This window comes from Bos indicus x Bos taurus, chromosome 12, assembly GCF_003369695.1.
Source record: "Bos indicus x Bos taurus breed Angus x Brahman F1 hybrid chromosome 12, Bos_hybrid_MaternalHap_v2.0, whole genome shotgun sequence".
Lineage (NCBI taxonomy): Eukaryota > Metazoa > Chordata > Mammalia > Artiodactyla > Bovidae > Bos > Bos indicus x Bos taurus.
Genome location: NC_040087.1, coordinates 85048108 through 85061260, shown reverse-complemented (window position 1 = coordinate 85061260; position 13153 = coordinate 85048108). Strand labels below are relative to the sequence as shown.

Genomic DNA, 13153 nt, shown 5'->3' with positions numbered 1-13153 from the left:
CAACTACTTCCTGAGACAGGAGTCTATTCAACAAAAGAAAAAACCTTAGGGTTCAGAGAAAAGTGGGAATAAGGGTTCACACAGCTACCCCGGGGCACTCACGCTTCGGAGACAAGCCCGCCTGCCCGTGGGCCCTCTGCTGGTGGCCACCTCAGTCCGTCAGGGCCCCGAGGCTCCCAAACAGAAGGCCACCCGCCCAGCGTCCCAGCCCCACCTGTGCAGCAGAGAAGGCAGGTTCTCGAGCACCCAGAACCCGGAGCCGCCGAGCGCACTGGCCGTGACGCTGCACGGGAGGGCTAAGCCAGACCATCACTCGCCTGAGCCAAGCTCGACCTCCCAGCCGTCACGCTCGCTCCCTACACCACCCTCTGACACGCTCTTTCCTCACACTTAGCATCACACGTGGTTCAGGCTTGTTCCCCGAACTAACACCGGACACAGGAGGGCCCACCCGTCCCCAAGGAAGAGATGAGGCGCCACACGCCAGCCGCCACCAGCACCCACAGCAGGGCGATGCGGGCAGGGTGGCCCGCCCACCAGAGCAGGAGCTCTGAGGCCCCCGGCCAGAGGATGACCACGCTGCCCTCCAGCTCCCGTCTAACCACAGTCTCCCAGCCTCTACTCGGCCCCTCCCCAGACGTGGGGTGGGCGCCCCCAACTGCTGCCCCACCGCCAGCCAACGAGAGTCAGCACGAGCAGCCACTCTGAGCAGGACGCTGCCCTAACGTCCCAACAGAAGCTTCAGGAACCTTCCGGCATAAGCAGGGCACGGCGCTCAGGAGCTGCTCCCCCGGCCTGAACCCCAGGATAAAGAGGCCACTCAGTACAGCCACGCCGTCTCCGCAGCCAGCACAACAGCAGGACACGCCTCCCGAGTGGTCAGCCACGGGGTCGTGTGGGCTGCTGGTGGGCAAGCCTCCTCTGGGTGAGAGCGGGACATAAACCCACGTCTCCCCTAACAGAGCTGGCTCCTGAAGAGAGAGTACAGCTGCTTCACAGGCCTGCTCAAGGAATCTCTCAGAAAGACCCCAGGTCTCCGGCTAGCCCTCAGAGGGCTTGGGCTCTCTCAGGAGACGTCCCCTCTCCCCCGCGCGTCAGCACCTCTGCAGGGGCCACGCGAGCCGGGAAGGAAGGTGGGGTCCGGAGATGAAGGGAGACAGGGCGCAGGGCACTGGCCACGTCCAGGTACCTGCCGACCTAACAAGTCCTGAGCACAAGCTGTGCTCAGGAGCCCGCGGCCTGGTGGGCACGTGGCTCGGTCTCCCGGGCGGGCCCCAGTTGCCAGATGCTCCGGGGAAGGGCCATGGCCCCGCCTTCAGGAGGGAGGGTCCCTGTGGGAAACCCGCCCCAGGCCCACCATGGGCTCCAACCTCCTGGGCCACTCTCTCCTCCTCAAACCCAGCTGCCACTCCTGCTAACAGGGCCTGTGGAGCGCTGGCACGCCTGACAGAGGCCGGGGGCACCCCACCCGCAGGGTGACGGCACCGTGCCCAGCTCACCCATCCGAAAGGCTCTCCCCACCCCAACACCAGCGAGCGGCTTTGCCTTAGCTTCCAGGCTCACAGATGGTATGAAAGCCAGGAGAGTCTCCCATATAATAACAGAAAAGCAAACTTCACATAATGTTATACTTCATGCAACAAAGATCTTGTCAGTCAGGAACCTTCCAACTGTAAGCAAGTGAAACCCAACTCAAACTGGCGTAAACAAAAAAAAAACAATTATCGGTTTGCATAAGTAACGAGTTGAGAATGGCAAGGACCACGGGCATGAAATCAGAAGCTTCTGGCCATCTCCTGACTCGGCTTGTCTCTGCGTGGGCTGCAGATCAGGAAGGTCCTTCCTCACAAGGCCACGAGGCCACCAGGAGACCCCGGCCACGACCAGCAAGTCCGCCACCTCGGCCACACCTGTGGGCCCTGCCGGAGTCACAGCCGAGAGGCCAGAGAGGCGGGGCAGCGCAGAGAGCCAGGCAAGGCCAGGTGATGACACGCAATCACCTCCTGGAGACCTGCCTGCAGCTGTGGCTCAGAGAAGGCAGGAAAGGTCGCCCCGGGACTGACCGCCAGACCCAGGAGCAACCCAGCAGCAGCGAGCTGCTCCCGCCAGCGCTGCACACACACACCCCCGCCCAGTCTCACGAGACGCCACAGCCACAGCAGACTCTGACCCGCCTGATCACACCGCTGCAGAAGCAGACGACTCACACCTCAACGACGCCACCACGGCTGAGGTGCCAGAAAGAGAATACCAGGCAATGTGGAGAAGCCCTCCTTCCACCAGCCCTCAGGGAGAGGACCCCCACCGCAGAAGGCTGACACAGCTCCGTCCCAACGCAGGCAGCTTCAGCATTCCAAATGCAACCAGCCAGGTCAGCTCCACTGATGAATTTAGGAGGAAGTTATTTTTGACACAAGAAATTGTTCCTTCTGGCACAGCTCTGGAGTGTGGCTCTCGAAGTTTAAAAATATAATCTTGCCCTATCACATTGTCAAGTGGAATTTGTGATTTTAGAACAAGATGAGTAAAAAAATGAATCTTGAATGAGTTGTGCTATTTAAGTTTAATGCAAATGGTCCATATTGCTGGGGATATGTGCAAAGCAGAAATCCAGCAGAGAATGTTCTCTTTCTCGGCTTCTGCAGACTCTGCACTTAATTCCACCTACTCCTACACCCTAGGGATAAAATTAAAGTTCAATGATGGATTCTATCCATACGCAGCACTTTCACCCTACGTGCCCCCGTCTCTTTTCCCTTAAATGACAATTAGATCATATTCAATTCTTCGGATTCCACTGTATCAACACCTAAAAGACGAGGACAGGGACCACTTACTCAAGAAAAGAGACACCGAATATTTTAAGCATTTCCAGGAAGGGCTGGGGCAGAAGGGAGCACAGAGTCCTGAGGAGCAAGGCAGCAGGACCCACGTGTGAAAGGGCCGTGCCGTCTCCGCCCCCCGTAGGCGCAGTCATCCCAGACAGACGCCGCCAGGTGTGAAGACGCGCACGAGCAGCCTCTGCAGCCCCTGCAGCCCCAGGTGCTACGCTGCAGACTTCACCCCAACCTCACCTCGTAAAGGGGAGACCGAGGCTCCAAGAGGCCTTCTGACAGAGGTTCCAGATGGGAGCAGAGCGCTGAGCCGCATCAGTCGCTGGGCCCCCCAGCCCACACACAGGTCAGCGGGGCAGCGCCTGCAGAGGAGGGCAGCTCGGCCCCGGCCCATCTGCCCGCCGAGGGCTCCACGTCCGGAGGACAGTCGCACGGCGCCAGACAGAGAGTCTGAGCAGGTGCACGCCAAGTACTCAGGCTGACGGCTGGTTTAGGCGCGGAGGCTTAGAGCCAAAAGGGCAAGGAGCACACTGTGTTAACACTCAAATCAAGTCGTGCCAAAACCCAAACCGTGAGAAACATGTCAAGACAGCAAACTTCAAGTACACATTAACTCCCATCCCTCCCAAGCTTTTCACTGAGATGACAGAAAGGGCAGACTTTACTAATAGAAAACAGCAATAAAGAATCCACTGCAGGGCTAAAGGCGGGAGAGAGGGGCCACGAGCCGTCAAGATGAGGCTCAGGGAATTCTTGTGGGGGATCCACGGGGAACAACCCCGGAGTCTTCAAAACCAAGGGAGTCACCAAGAACAGCGGTGGAGAAACTGGAGACTAACGGCACACGTCCTGGTGAACGCAGCGCACGACCCCTGGGTGGCACCTATGCTGAAAGAAACGCTACAGAGGCGCCCTGCAGACCCCGGGGACGCATCAGGGACGGCATCGCCAGAACAGCGTAAAACGACAGGAGGGCCTCGTTCTGAAGACGTGCGTGCTGCGCACATCCTGGAGTATCCCCGGGGGTGCTGTGCTGTGCTCAGTCGTGTCCGACCCTCTGTGACCCCAGGGACTGCAGCCCGCCAGGCTGCTCTGTCCATGGGGCTCTCTAGGCAAGGATACTGCAGTGGGTTGCCATGCCTCCTCCCGGGAATCCCCCGACCCAGGGATCAGACCCAGGTCTCCTGCGCTGCAGGCGGATTCTTCACCAGCTGAGCTACCAGGGAAGCCCACGTGAGGGTTAAATAGTTAGCTCAGGAACCACGGGTTCACACACAACTCAGCGACCGAACAAGGCAACGTCCACACGACGACAGTGTGAAAGCACAGGGCATTCACCCTCGCCTCCCGATTGTTCTGCTGACTGTAAACTCTTCAAAATGAAACCGGGGCTGATCACAAGGTTCTCTCTTGCACCCCCTCAGCAGCCCCCCGGCTCCACACGTCAGCAGACAGGGGAGCACTTCGCTCATCACACACAGAGCCTTCCTCCGCAGGCCTCAGGGAGCAGGACTCAAACCGGCCACCCCACAGGCCGCCTGTCCATTTGGTTGCTGCCGCTCAACATGCTGCAAGTCCTAGCGCAGCTGGGCTAGCCCGTCCTGCACCGGGAAGAGTGGAGAAGCGCAGCAGCTCCCTCTGTGCCGCCTCCGCCAGGCAGGCTCCCTGGCTCTCCTGCAGGCTTGGGGGAAACACGTGGCCCCCTCTCCCGGCCAGACCACTCCCAACGTCACCAACCCCTCATGCCAAGCACACACCAGGACTTCCCTGGTGTCCAGGGAATAAGAATCTGCCTGCCAATGCAGGGGACATGGGTTCGACCCCTGGTCTGGGAAGATCCCAAACAACCCAGAACAACTCAATTCACGCGCCTGGAGCCCGGGCTCCATGACAAGAGGAGACGCCCCAACGGGAAGCCTGTGCACTGCAACAAGAGGGTCCCTGCTCGCCGCAGCTAGAGGAGGCCTGTGCACCGCATGGAGAGAGGGTTCCCGCTCGCTGCAGCTAGAGGAGGCCTGGACACAGCCAACAAGACCCAGCACAGCCAAAAGCAAACACAAAACTTAAAAAATAAAGGACCCACGGGGGAACTAGTTACAGCAGACTCCACAGGGGACGCTGGAACCACAGTCCTATACAGAAGCTCCGCAGCCCATGAATGCCAGCCCGCCTGCCTGCTTCTCTCCCTAGAGCAGGAGCGTGCGCGCCGGTCACCCCGCAGCGCAGGGGGAGACACCAGCGGTCGTGGACAGGAGACCCGGCACCACTCAGCTCGAGGACCAGGCACTCCCCCAACTACCAGGGAAAACACCCAACACACGCCAACCTGAATAGGGTCCAAAATTTGGGTCAAATTAGCTCAGAAATGCATATTCTGGCTAGAAAGTTAATTTTTTCTTAACATACTGAATGCAGATCTCACATCTAAATATGGTCTGAGAGGCCTCGGGATTTGTCTCGTTTTGCAGTGATTCCCTGGGAACCTGTCCTCTCGCTAGTTCCCAGGACTCAGAGGAGCTCCGCAGGGACACGAACCGCCTCAGGGCAAAGAAGGGGGGCACTTTGCCTTCCTCAGACCAACGGGGAGAAGCCTGTCAGGAGGGGGGGTCCCTTCCTCAAGATCAACAGGCATTTTCTTGATTTGTTTTTACATGAAAATAGAAAAGTGACAACCAGAAGATATTCAAAGTAGTCTGTTTTACTGGACTTGAAAAAAGGGGGAAACGGAGTAAAAGAGGGGAATGAGATCAAAAGACAGGCCCCTGAGGGGCTAGAATTCTTGTGCCCAGAGAAGCAGGCAGCCAAGTGTGAGTACGGGGGGCCATTCACGAGCACGCAGAACACAGTACCAGACAGCAGCCGTCCCCCTGCTCCGCGGTACCCCCCAGACCATCCCCCCTGTTCTGTGGTCCCCCCTAGACCATCTCCCTGCTCTGCAGTCCCCCCAGACCATCCCCCCTGCTCCATCCCCCTAGACTGTCCCCCTGCTCCACGGTCCCCCCCTAGACCGTCCCCCCTGCTCCATTCCCCCTAGAATGTCCCCCCTGCTCCATCCCTAGACTGTCCCCCCTGCTCCATCTCCCCTAGACCGTCCCCATCCCCCCTAGACTGTCCCCCCTACTCCATCCCCCCAGACCATCCCCCCTGCTCCATCTCCCCTAGGCCATCCCCCCAGTTCCACGGTCCCCCCAGACCGTCCCCCTGCTCCGTGGTCCCCTACGAGACCTGGAATCCACCCACCACCTCGGCAGCCACGGACAGCCATGCCCTCCCGATCTCCCGCCAAGAGTGCAGCCAGCCACCATGCCGTCAGGATCTGCAAGGGAGCCGGGCCTCCCTGCAGGGCCGAGAGGCAGGAAGCTGCAGAGACTCCAGCATGTTTGTGGTGGTCTCTTGGGCAGCTACAGAACCAGCAAAAGCTGCGATTCCAGCTTGGCTGGTCCAGCCCAGGTGCAGCGTGCCCAAGAGGACGCAGACAGTGGAGCTACAGGGACCAAGTTCAAGTCCCGGCGCTCCTGCGCTGTGACCTGAGACCCTGCCATCCCCTCCTCTGCAAAGTGGGGAAAGGGCCACCCTCTCCACAGGGCACCTGGGCAGAACAGCTCGGCACACACTCTACTCAACATGTCAGTCCTGTTCAACTTCAGGCTGACGTGTGTCTCCAGCCTCTTCAATGAGGGAGACTTCAAGGGTCCGATGTGGGTGCCACCTGCCTCGTGAGGTGCTGAGCACTTCCAGTGCAGCCGATTCAGAGCGAGAGACGCTTTCAGTGAGAGAAATACACTTCAGATTTTAAAGACTGAGTGGGAAAAAACAAAGTAACATCAACAATATTTTCATGCCAACTACACCTTAAGATAAGAACATTGTGGGTACACTGTAAGGTTAAAGACGGTGGACTAGTAAAATGAACTTATAAGCACCTACAAGGTGGTCAGAGAACAGCTATGCATTTCACCTACCAAATGACTTTTTAATTACTCACTGTCTCTCAACTTCTTTAAAAGACAAGTTCTGGCAAAAACATGAATGATTTGACTTGAAGAGTTTATTCGGTAAGTCAGTCAATAAACACCACATCATTACCTACCACCTCCAGCTCACCACAGAGTCAGGAGAAGAGATGACTAGCTAAGACGACAGACTGTGTCACCCCAAACACACCTGCAGTGCAAAGCGCCAGCACACAGCTTAACCATCCATCTGCATCCAGGTCAAAGGTGGTGCTAAAACCTGGGTGGGGCACCTCATTCCCAGGGAAAGGACTATACACTTGTCTTTGTTTCAATTAATTCTGAAGCCTACATCAACAAGTTTCAAGTTTTCACACGAGCGTGTTTTAGTTCTTCCAATAGTATTTTTCAATAGTTTTGGACAAAATCTCAGTCATAACCTCGCTAAAAATCTAGACGAGAACGGAGCATGAGGACAAAGAAGTTTAATAAGACTCTGCCCTCCAGAAATACACAAGGAAGATGAGAATTTTCGAAAGACGTGAGGCGCATTCTTTCCCCACCTCATCAGCCCATCAACCCAGTCGATGACAACCCTGGAGGGCCCTACTAACGCCTTCCCGTTCTCTCTGCAGGGAGAAAATCAAAGCTCCATCACTCACACAGCGGGAAACGGGCACCGTGGTACACAGTCTCCAGACTCGCTTCCAGCAAGAACGCCCCCTTTACAGAGCGGCCGTGGAACACCCCGGCCGGCGCCAGGCTCAGAAAACGAAGCGCCTCGCATAGGGCCAACGCCAGCTCCGCGCCCCAGGTCCCTGCCCCGGTCCCCCAGGGCCCGCACAGCCCTGCCAGCCCCCGACCTGCCAAACCACCCCTTCTGGAGTATCCCTTACCAAGCCCAACAGCAGCCTTACGGTGAACACTCACAGGATTAATAGTGAGAACTGACGTCAGACTGTGGCTCCTTCCTATAAAACGAGGACGAGGACCGGCTAACTCAACAGACTAGGGAGTAAACTAAGGCAGCACGTGCGAGTCCCTCAGGAATGCAAACAACCTGAAATCGGGCAGGTGGAGGCAGGAAAGCTACACACACGGCTGGTCAGCATGAGCAGTGTTCTCACAACGTCACAACGGCCGGGGCAAGCTCTGTCCCTCCACAGGCACCTGGGAACGGGGGCTTCCAGACACAACATTCTTGAGCTGGAGACGCTCACAGTGCCTGGCTCCTCTCGTCAGCAAACTCGACTTTCCCAGGAAAGTTCCCACTTTCATTATCAAGGCATACATAATTCTAAATAGCGTTACTTTACATTCTTATTACACTATTAGAAACATGAGGAAAAAAAATCTAAATTCTTATTAAATTCCATACTATTGAAGGAAACAAAAAAAGTCAAATAAGATGCTTACTGGGTAGCAAAAAAAAATCATAAGCAAAATGAAAAGATCGAAGTCACATAGGCTGTTTTGCTAAACATGGTTTTCCAATAAGTTTTTACGTTTTCCAAATTTCAAAACGTTTTCTAACCTAAAACCTAAATTGTTTTTCAAAGCTTAACAATAAATGCAAACTGTACAATAGTCCTTTAAAATTAAAACTCCTTTCATGATCAGAACCACTCACTGGGGGATAATACTTGATTTCCACACTGTATTAAGATGTGTACACATGAAAATAACTGAAAAAGTGATTATGATGTTCCATTCCTCTTTTTCTTTAAGAAATCTGTGGATAATTTATAATGGTGGTAAACAAGAAAATACATACACCAAAAATAAGCAGTCTGTTACAAACACAATTCAGTCTAAACCTCTGGAAAAAAGCACCTTGACCCTTTACATAAAGAAAAAGCTAATCCAGAATTCAAGCTATCAATTTTGGGTTTCAGATTTGTAATTTCAAAAGCTTTTTGTCAATCTCTCATCTTCCAGGACTTTGTGAAAACAAAGCATAGAGCTACAAGGTATTTCAGAAGAACAAAGCCTTTCTCTGCTCACTCCCTTCCACATGTTTTTCTTTAAAAACCCTGGGAAATGGCCACACTTGTGTTGCATGTGTGAGGCTGTCTTCCAGGAGACAGGCCTGTCCCTTCATATCACGGACGAGAACAAGTCTGGAAGCCCACCTTGAGTCCATACCACACAGGTTCCTTTTTCAGAGTGCTTAAACAGTGCATGGGCTTTCTGATCTGCTTTATTATTATTACCTCTCATTTAATTGAAAGTTTTAAGTATGACTTATAATTGAGCTTGAAAGAATGGTAACTAAACTTGTCTCTATATTAACTTTACTAGAAGAGATATTCTTAAAAATTTGCACAAAACAAGTCAAAATTGATTTTTCTACATAAAGTGAAACATCTGATACCAACTACAACTTCAAGGTCAATCAGTCACAAGCATTTACGGAAGGCCTACAAAAAAGGCCTACAAAACGCCAAGCCCTGCTCTAGACCCTTAGGGTGCGTTAGTGAACAATGTCTCTTCTAGAACGTCTTTAACGTCTTTAAATAAGCTCTTAATTTTAAAAAACAGTAAATTTCAACATAAACATTTTTTTTTCAACAAAAACATAAAAAACATAAAATTTCAACGGTAACCTTTGGAAAACTAAGGATGGGTTTGTTTGTTTTTTTAATTCAACTTTTTAAAAAAAAATTCTTTCCTTAAAAACTTACACTGAAATGTCACATTATATCTAAGTACAAACTGAGTTTCAAATTTAACGATTAAAAAAAAAAACCTCAATAGTTTGGAAAGGATAATAAAATTCCACAACAACCAAGAAAAAGCAAAAACTGCCACAAACATTCATTATCACAGCATGACAGGGAACTTCGATGAAAAATGACCAAGCGGACCCAGCAGAGAAAAGGACCCTTCTGAAACAATGTCTCTCCCACTCCTGAACCGCCACATCTCTGCTCTGGAATCGCCTCAGGGTCTGATTTCCTCACAGATATCAAACACTATCAACTTAGTGATAAAAACAGTACCAACAGATAAGCTTTCCATAGAATCTTCCTCAGATTTGACGGCTTCCAGATTTATCTCCCAAGAAACAGAAGAGGCTGCCCTTTCAGGAGGAGAACCCGCCGCGGCTCCTCTGAAGATGCTCTCATTCACTGCTGCCTAGGAGCTGGGCAGAATTCATCCCAGCACTCAGATCAGGAAACAGAGGCAGAGAGCGCTAAAGCCACAGGTAGAAGAGGCAAGATTTAAACCCCCCAGCACACACAAAGCAGCCGCATTTCTGATCTAAAGCACTACCCCAGGGCTTGGGGGGTGGGGGGGAACCACATATGGGAACATGAAAAAGGGATTTCCAGAGAGACGCCGCTGAAAGACGGTACTTAGCGTAGAGACTAAATGCTAAGCAACGTGGAAACGACACCTCCGCCCAGCAGGCTCCCCGAGACGCAGGCTAACGTCTCCAGCCTAAACGCCCAGTCAATGAGAGCCAGCCGACCGACTGCCCAAGGGAGACTGGGAGCGCGTCGAGGACGAGGAGGGGCCCGTTCTCTTTCTCCGGGCTCGGCCCGACACCGGCCTGGGTTCGCGAACCTGGACGCGGGTCCTCCGAGCATCCCCAGCGCACAGAGGACGCTGAGCCGGGTACCAAGGAACCCCAAGGCGCCCCCGACGAACGAGCGCCTGTCACCTGCCCCGCGATCCACCAGAGCCCCTCTCCCCTTCGCGCAGGGCGAAACGCGGGGCTCGTCCCCGCCCCGACACCGCTCGCGCCCCCGGGCGCCGCCCGCGCGCCCCCCCGCGCCCCCCGCGCCCCGGCCTCACCTCCAGCCGCAGGGACGCCCCGCAGCCTCGCAGGAACTCGCGGATGTTGCTCAGGCACTCGCCCTCGCTCCGGGGCTCCGGGTAGACCTGCAACACAGAGCACAGGCGCTGAGCGCCGCGCGCAGGCCGGGCGCGCCCCGAGGCGAGCCCGCCGCGGCCCCCCGCGGGCGCGCCCGCCCCTCGCGCAGCCAGGCCGGGCGGCCCTGGCGGCCCGGCGCGACCCTGGCCGCCCCCCGGCGCCCGCGCGCCCGGCCGCCGCCTCTCCTCACCCTTTTTCCTTCCTCCCGGCTGCACCAATCTCCTCAGGCCCCTTCCCTCACCAGGAAGTGGAGCGGCGGCGGAAGTGACGTCTTCAGACCGCGCCCCGGCCAGCCCCCCTCACGCGACCCCTTCCGGCCTCCGCCTCGCTGGCGCGGCCTCCTGGCCCTCGCCTGGCCCTCAGCCTCGGATGCAGCCCACCGGACGCGTGCCACGCGAGCGCTCCTCCGTCCCCGAAAGCTGGCGCTTTTCCCCGACGCGGCCCCGCGGACGCAGCCCGCCCGGCCAGCGGGGACCCGGGACAGCTTGGCCTCCGCAGCTTCAAGCAACAACGAAGGGGCTGGCGAGAACCTGTTTTTTTTTCAGTTCTTCCCCGCCCCCGGCTCGAGGGGAGAAGGGGGCTAGAATTCTACTAGATGATTTAAACTAATTAGCAACGTAAATTATGCATGTTGGGATTAAAGCGCAGTGTTTTCTTCTAAACATGGACCATGTGCTACTCGTCAGCGCGAAGGCTGCTGGAGATAAATGGTGGCAACTGCAGCCTCCATCACAGGAGACGAGCGGCGAGGGCTCCCGCAGACAGACCTTCGGTGCTTGGTCCAAGGCAGAGCTGTAAAGGCCACCGCCACGCGTGTAAGGAGTTACTAACAACCTCCCACGGCAAGAAACGTGGGAGAACAGCACCAATTACGCAGAACAATCAAGGGAGAAGCCTGAGACTTCAGCAGAGCTTTTTGTTGTTCTGAACGACACATGAACTGAAGTGTCATCGGGAATTCGAGCATTCAGGACGCTCAAGACATTTTTGTCCTTCTGTCCTCTAGGGTGAAATCTCGACATTGCATCAGGCCTCTCACAGGAATACTGTAGTTTCCTGTCAAAGTGCTCAGGGCGTCTAAAATTACAAAAGAAAACCAGGGTGTTAAGCAGTGCAAAGATGGAGGAAATGAGACTCTTTTTTTCCTCTTAAAGTTTAAAAATTCCTAGAGAAGTGCCAACATGTTTCCCTCCAAATACTGAACAGATTTGTTTTTTCCAGTGGAACAGCAAAACCAAAGCTGCCTTCTAGCCCCATCTACTCCTTCCTCGCACGCCCTCACACAGTCAGTCCTCATTCATGGATGCCGTATTTGCAAATTGGCCTACTCGATAAAATTTATGTGTAACCACAAAATCCGTATTTGCAGTACTTTCTCAGCCATTTATACATGTGCAAGGCAGCAAGAAATTTGAATTTCCTTATTCACACGTTCCCAGCTGAATTTGAACAAGAGCATGCTATGCCATCTTACATTAGCTCATAATGGAAACAAATGTTCTTTCCGATATCTACTGGTGCTATGTTTTTCACTGTTTTTTGGGGGGTTTTTTTTTGCTTTTTCTTGGTGATTTCACTATTTTAAATGGCCCCCAAGCATAGTGTTAAAGCACTGTCCAGTGTTCCTAAGCACAAGAAGGTTGTGATGTGCCTTACAGAGAAAATACATGTGATAGATAAACTTCATTCAGGCCTGAATTATACGCTACAGGCCCCGAATTCAACGGTAATGAGTCAACAATACGGTACATCTAGAAAAAGGAAGAAGATATTCGGAGATAACATGAACCCACTCTGGAAAGTGCCAAAGTAACCTTTATAGTGCATGATGTAAGTGTGGGAAAGATGGAATAGCAACTAAATTTGTGGATTCATGAGATGACAAGCAATAAAAAGAGCATAGTAGACAGCATTGTTGTGAGGCTGAAAGCCAAAGAAATGCACACTTATCTTACCCAGGGCCAAGACAATGTTAAACCCTTCTCAACTAGTGAAGGTTGGCTTGCACAATTCAAAAGGTGATACCACATGAAAAATGTTAGACTTGCAGGCAAGCCAGGTTCTACAGATCAGTAGGCAGCAGAAAAGTTTAGAAAATACCTGCTAAGTGTTATATATTAAAAAGGTTATACAGAAGAGCAGGTTTTCAGTGCTGATGAAACTGGCTTATTTTACAAGAATGCTGGCAAGTGAGCCTGTGAAATGCAAATGGCCTCCAAAGCTCCTGGCTTTAAATCATTCAGAGTGGGTAACCTTGCTATTATGTGCAGTCGCCAAGGGTGACTAAGAGAAAACCCCTCATGGTACACAGAGCACAAAGCCCACGAGCATTCAGAGGGAAAACCTTGAACCATATGCCAGTCCATTGGAGATAGAACAAAAAAGCACGGATGGCATCTGAAATATTTCTGGGAAGGTTCCACAACTGCTTCCCAAAAGCTGAACACTATCTCCATGGCAAGAACCTTGCCTTCACGGTTTTATTC

General features: G+C 53.5%; 1 protein-coding gene across 6 annotated transcripts in view; it reads right to left on the bottom strand.

Moving 5' to 3' along the window:
* The window catches only part of ARHGEF7 (Rho guanine nucleotide exchange factor 7), a 102582-nt gene that overhangs the window by 63737 nt on the left and 25692 nt on the right, over positions 1-13153 (bottom strand). For 3 of the 6 annotated variants that reach the window (XM_027557980.1, XM_027557978.1, XM_027557982.1), the window contains exon 2: positions 10589-10675. The exons of 1 other annotated variant lie outside the window; for it this stretch is intronic. In XM_027557980.1, coding sequence (XP_027413781.1) covers positions 10589-10675 — 87 coding nt within the window. Of the gene's footprint in view, positions 1-10588; positions 10676-10857; positions 10958-13153 lie in introns of those variants that run through there. 2 more of the 6 variants (XM_027557984.1, XM_027557986.1) reach the window with 2 other exon arrangements.